Below are 6,713 nucleotides of genomic sequence, written 5' to 3'. Positions count from 1 at the left end.
TGTGTGTGTGTGTGTGTGTGTGTGTGTGTGTGTGTGTGTGTGTGTGTGTGTGTGTGTGTGTGTGTGAGTGAGTGAGTGTGTGTGAATGTTTTTAAATAAATTAAATAATATTTTAATAATTCTGAAATAGATCAAATCTAACAAAATGTTCCATAAAATTTAAAAAACAATTTAAATAAAGTAAATAGTATTTTTGTATAATTCTGAAATAGATAAAATCAAACAAAACTTTCCTTTAAAAAGAGAAAAAAAGTTTTTTTATGAAGTACATAATATATATAAAATTTGTAATTGTGAAATAGATCAAATCTGACAAAACTATCCTTAATTTTTTTTTTTTTTTTAAATAAAGTAAATACTTTTTGTAATTGTGAAATAGGTACAATCTGACAAAACGTTCCTTTATTTAAATAAAGTAAATATTTTTTTTTGTAATTGTGAAATAGCTTAAATCAAACAAAACTTTCAAATTAAGTAAAATTGTTTTTTAAAATAAAGTAAAAAAAAAAAAATGTTGTAATTGGGAAATAATTCAAATCGAACAAACCTTTCAAATAAAGTAAAAATGTTTTTTTTTATAAATCTGAAAAAGCAACAAGTGTTCCTCACTGATTGAAAGGCGCATAAAATGGCTAAATCAGGGGTTATATTATATCTACTGATGTCAGCAGGTTTGTGTGAGCTGATAGTGCTAACAAATGAAATATAAAAGCTCACTAATGTGGCTTCAAGATACTTTGTGTTGCTAATCAGTTTAGTTATATTTTGGGCAGACAATTGCCTCTAGAAGTGAACTAAATCAGGCAACACATTTGGTGATGGCCTCGATTGTAAAACTGATTTGTAATCATGTTTCTGTAATTCTAAAGATGCAAAAAGTTCTATTTTACAGTTAGTCCGAAATAAAAAAAAATAGATGTAGACGTAAGGTTTGTCGTCATTTATATGGCTATATGTCCACGAAAGCACACACAAGCAGGTCATTTATTGCATTTGTTCTTGTTTTGAAAGATCAATTAATCATCCTAATTAATCATTGATTTATTGATTGCATGCATGATGATTAATTGGCTTGATCAGTAAGTGGTGTTGTATTGGTTATTGATTGTTTGACTGATGCGGTGATGATGCACTTTACAACATCAGCTGGTTACCATGGAGAACAACTAACTAATCACAACCCCCTCCCCAGAAATGATGTGTGTGTGAAAGAGTCAGTGCATTGCGTGTCGTGTTGCTTTCAGATGCTGTATTGTGATAGTTGATAGATGAACAGCACACCTGGTGTGGTGCATATTTAAAAAGCGTTGTGTCTTTTGAAATGGAAATGATCAGGCCTCCCTTTGAGAAATTGGGTGAATTGATTGATTGTTTTCCATCCTCGTCACTTATGGCCCTTTAAATTGTTCTCTGTATCTAGGCAGATTCTAATTCAGGCTCGAATGCAGGTATTAAATGTACGCAAATTGGCTCCGTGCCGCATGAAGCACAGGAAAGTGTTCAGTAAAACATCTTTTCTGTGTCCCGTCCAGAACCGCCACCGTCTGGAGAAACCTAAATCCGTTCTGGGGCGAGGAATACACCCTTCATCTGCCGATGGGCTTCCATACGCTCACCTTTTACGTCATGGATGAAGACACGATTGGGTAACAAGCGTGATTCGTGATAAACGCGTTTGAGAAGCATCTCAGTCCAGACGAGATGAATGCATGAGTAAACCAACAGCAGTGGAACACATTTAGCTTCTAAAAACGTTGTGGGAACGTTGTTTTCAAATAAATGTTTCATTACAACGTTCTACTATCTTTATTGTTTTCTAGTCACGATTAGAACGTTATTTAAAGGTTACAAAAACATATCTACTAACTTTATTTTCACCCAAAAAATTACGTTATTTGAGCATTTATTTTTAATAGTCTTAAGAACGCTAAAATGTCCAGTTTTCTTGTCGCAATTATAACATTATTTAAAGGTTACAAAAACGTTTCTTAAACGTGTTACTCATTTAATTTTTACCTCGAAATATAACATTATTTCAGTGTTTATTTTTAATATTCTAAGAACGCTAAACTTTCCAGTTTTCACCCAAAATATAACGTTATTTGAACATTTATTTTCAATATTTTAAAACGTTGAAATGTCCAGTTTTCTTGTTGTGATTATAACGATATTTAAAAGTTAAAACATTTCTTAAACGTTCTACTAACTTTATTTTCACCCAAAATATTACATTATTTGAATGCTTATTTTTAATATTCTAAGAGCATCAGAATATATTTTCTTGGTGTGATTAGAACGATAGTTAAAGATTATAAACACTTTACAACTTTCGGCTACACTTTAGTTTAAGGTGTCCTTGTTACAGTGTAATTATACATTTATTAAAAAACTACATGTACTTACTATAGGGTAAGGATTTGGGTTACTTGCATGTAATTATGCATAATTAATTGTTATTATAATAGTAAGTACATGTAACATGTGTAACAAGGACACTTTAAAATAAAGTTTTGCCAAACTTTCTTACAACATTGTACTAACTTTATTTGCACCCAAAATGTAACATTTATTTTTAGTATTCTAAGCATGGTAAAATGTCCAGTTTTTATGTAACATTATTTAAAGGTTGCAAAAATGTTTCTTAAACGTTCCACTAATTAATTTCATTTTCACCCACAATATGACGTTACTTGAGCATTTATTTGTAATATTCTAATAAGGTTAAAATTTCTAGGTTTCTTGTTGTGATTATAGCGTTATTTAAAGATTGCTAAAATGTTTCTTAAACGTTCTATAAATTTTATTTTAACCCAAAATGTAACATTTTTTGAATGTTTACTTTTAATATTCTATGAACATGACTAGAAGGTTATTTAAAGGTTACAAAACTGTTGTTTAGAACGTTCATCGAGTACAAACAGCATCACAGCATTTTGAGTAAAATGGTTTCTGAGTACGTATATCAAATCTGAATATGGTTATAAGAATGTTTTGTTAGTGCTGGTTCCCGTTAGCCGCTAGTCTTCTGCTGGTGTTTGTGTTGTGGCTATAAATTTTATTTTAACCCAAAATGTAACATTTTTTGAATGTTTACTTTTAATATTCTATGAACATGACTAGAAGGTTATTTAAAGGTTACAAAACTGTTGTTTAGAACGTTCATCGAGTACAAACAGCATCATAAGGACATTTTGAGTAAAATGGTTTTCTGAGTACGTATATCAAATCTGAATATGGTTATAAGAATGTTTTGTTAGTGCTGGTTCCCGTTAGCCGCTAGTCTTCTGCTGGTGTTTGTGTTGTGCAGACTCGCGTCATGTGATGAACTCATGCGGTGTTTGTAAATGAAGACATTCACATTCACGCAGCAGAACATTTGCTCACACAAACACGCAGATGGTGTGATGACCACGTCTTTGATTCGATATCTGTTTATCTGTGTTTCATAATGTCTGTAATTGTAGAGTTGATGATGATCATGCTGGTGGTTTAATATGAAAATCTTCTGAACATTAACAAGCATCTCGTATCATTTCTCATGCTGCAGTCATGATGATGTGATTGGTAAAATCTCCCTGAGTAAAGATGTGATCGCTGCTCAACACAAAGGTAAGCGTGTGATTATTAAAGATGAAGATGAATGCAGAAATTCAAGTCTGAACATCACTTTGGTTATTTCTGACCGCAGAGCTGACCTTTACGGTGCTGTTTTGTGTTTGTTTTCTTGCACGTTTTTTATTACTAATTTTTTATATTGCAATTTTCTACAAAGAATAACAAGTGTGCAGAAAACAGTCCCATTCAGCACAAATTAATATTGTGCAGGATCATTTCCCTAATTAACAAAACCAAAACTCATTAGGCTGCGTACAATAACGCCTGGCAATAAAGAAAAATCAGAACAAAGTAATACTTAGACACAAGTAGATCATTTAAAAAAGAATAATAATATAAATAATAAAATATAAAATAATATTACATAATATAATATAACATATACTATACTATAGCATAAAATAATAAAAATATAACAATATTTTAAAAACATTTAACATATAAATATATATATATATATACATAAATTTATTTTATTTCAATTAATGTTTACTTCAAGTAACAATATTTTTTGTTACAGTTTTAGTTAACTATAATAACCCTGATCACCATGGCAACAGGAGCAGTCATCTCACTGTATGATTATAAGCCAAAAACATGGAATATGTTTAGTTAAAAGTACAGAAACTGAAATGACTTGGCACAATCTTTGTATTAAACCATAAAACAGTTACTATGAAAGTGAGCACAGTGATTAAAATCAGCCGGGGAGACGAGCAATGAGTATTTTCATCCCAAGTAATCCCCTCAGCTGAAAGGCAGGAGTTATTAGTTATTACAGGCACACGCGTGATGTGTTAGCGACCACGCCACCCCGCAGTGGGTTTCATGTTCTCCCAGCATGCACTTGCCCTGCATGAATCACTGCAGCCTGTCAGGACTGACTCACCCCTCACCCACGGGATCATGGGAAGCGTTTGGCTCTGAGAAACTCTCCGATGAGAGATGATTTACTGTAACTGCACTGCGTCCTCCTGCTCTACCTGCTCTGCTTTAAAATCATGATGGCTGGCCGTGTTCAGATTACTCTGCATGATTATGAGAATTTTATGTATGCATGTTTGCAAACACCAAATACTCATTTTGGGCATAATATACAGCCAGAGCACAAGGATACTGTATGCATGAGATACTGTATCCCACAATGCATTATGCACGACTTAACCTTCCATTTTCAGTCTGACAAATGAACTGCAAGTCAAATCATTTACATCACCTTTTTGACAAATTTTTTGATCGTGCTTCCAAAATCTCTGAAATGTGATACAATGTAAAACCTTTTTAGAGCCGCTGCATTTGGCATGCAATAAATCTCTTACTGTATTCTGAATAAACGTTTAAACAGTATTATGCTATATTAAACCTAAAACATTGCATGTTTGATTCAGCATGTGGCATCCAGTTATCATCTCAGAAATAATGAATATTAAAATGAGATTAAATGTTTTGTATTTTTAATACAATAAAATAAATGAGTCAAGGAGATGTTAAAATTTACACCAGGATTATTATAGTTAACAAAAAAATAAAACCATTAAAAAAATCTTTACTTGAAATAAAATTAGCTTTAACTGAAATAAAATATATGTCTAATTTTAATTTAGTTTGACTGGATGTGCTAAAATAAATAAAGCTGCAATAAAAATCACTAATAAAAAATATAAAAACTATATAAGCATTTTTTTTATTAAAATAAAATCGTAAAATTCTAAAATAACCTACTTTTTTTTTTTTTTACAAAACTATTAAAAAAAATAAAAATTATATTATCTAAATGATACTGAATAACACTGGCAGTTGATATGAAATGTTTGCATTGCATTGCAGGATCTGCAGTGCATTAGGGTTGCAAATGCAAACTATAAATATGTTTCCGTTTTAGAGTATAAATACTGTATACTGCAAAAAAGAAAATAGCATGAATAGTATGCATGCACCGCTGAAAAATAAAATCGTAAAATTCTAAAATAACCTTCTTTTTTTTTTTTTTACAAAACTATTAAAAAAAATAAAAATTATATTATCTAAATGATACTGAATAACACTGGCAGTTGATATGAAATGTTTGCATTGCATTGCAGGATCTGCAGTGCATTAGGGTTGCAAATGCAAACTATAAATATGTTTCCGTTTTAGAGTATAAATACTGTATACTGCAAAAAAGAAAATAGCATGAATAGTATGCATGCACCGCTGAACATATCCAATGCCTCTTTTGTAGTTCAAATCTGTTCAAATATGTGAAATTTCAGCCCTTTTATTATATGTGTCTTTCCTGCAGGTTTGGATAACTGGCTGAATCTGACACGTGTGGATCCGGATGAAGAGGTTCAGGGTGAGATTCATTTGGCTCTGGAGCTGCATAGAGACGCTCAGAGAACCAGCCTGCACTGTCACGTCATCGAGGCCCGGTGAGGACCAATCTAGCTTTCTAATAAACCTGCCATTGTATATTGCAAATATTATTTGCTCTGTGACAAACAGTTTTTACTCCTCTGTTGTAAGTCACTTTGAAGCATCTGTGAAATGCATATATATATATATACAGTGGGGCAAAAAAGTATTTAGTCAGCCACCAATTGTGCAAGTTCTCCCACTTAAAAAGATGAGAGAGGCCTGTAATTTTCATCATAGGCATACCTCAACTATGAGAGACAAAATGAGAAAAAAAAATCCAGAAAATCACATTGTAGGATTTTTAAAGTATTCATTGGTAAATTCCTCGGTAAAATAAGTATTTGGTCACCTACAAACAAGCAAGATTTCTGGCTCTCACAGACCTGTAACTTCTTCTTTAAGAGGCTCCTCTGTCCTCCACTCGTTACCTGTATTAATGGCATCTGTTTGAACTCGTTATCAGTATAAAAGACACCTGTCCACAACCTCAAACAGTCACACTCCAAACTCCACCATGGCCAAGACCAAAATTGTAGACCTCCACCAGGCTGGGAAGACTGAATCTGCAATACGTAAGCAGCTTGGTGTGAAGAAATCAACTGTGGGAGCAATTATTAGAAAATGGAAGACATACAACACCACTGATAATCTCCCTCGATCTGGGGCTCCACGCAAGATCTCACCCCGTGGGGTAAAAATGA

General features: G+C 32.5%; 1 protein-coding gene across 1 annotated transcript in view; it reads left to right on the top strand.

The window, feature by feature from the left end:
* The window catches only part of LOC107568095 (rasGAP-activating-like protein 1), a 40,878-nt gene that overhangs the window by 2,353 nt on the left and 31,812 nt on the right, over positions 1–6,713 (top strand). Inside the window, exons 3-5 of the mRNA XM_016253934.1 lie at positions 1,533–1,646; positions 3,548–3,609; positions 5,897–6,026. Coding sequence (XP_016109420.1) covers positions 1,533–1,646; positions 3,548–3,609; positions 5,897–6,026 — 306 coding nt within the window. The remainder of the gene's footprint in view (positions 1–1,532; positions 1,647–3,547; positions 3,610–5,896; positions 6,027–6,713) is intronic.

This window comes from Sinocyclocheilus grahami, unplaced genomic scaffold (assembly GCF_001515645.1).
Source record: "Sinocyclocheilus grahami isolate Dianchi unplaced genomic scaffold, SAMN03320097.WGS_v1.1 scaffold1213.1, whole genome shotgun sequence".
Classification (NCBI taxonomy): domain Eukaryota; kingdom Metazoa; phylum Chordata; class Actinopteri; order Cypriniformes; family Cyprinidae; genus Sinocyclocheilus; species Sinocyclocheilus grahami.
This window is presented reverse-complemented; position numbering and strand designations above follow the sequence as displayed.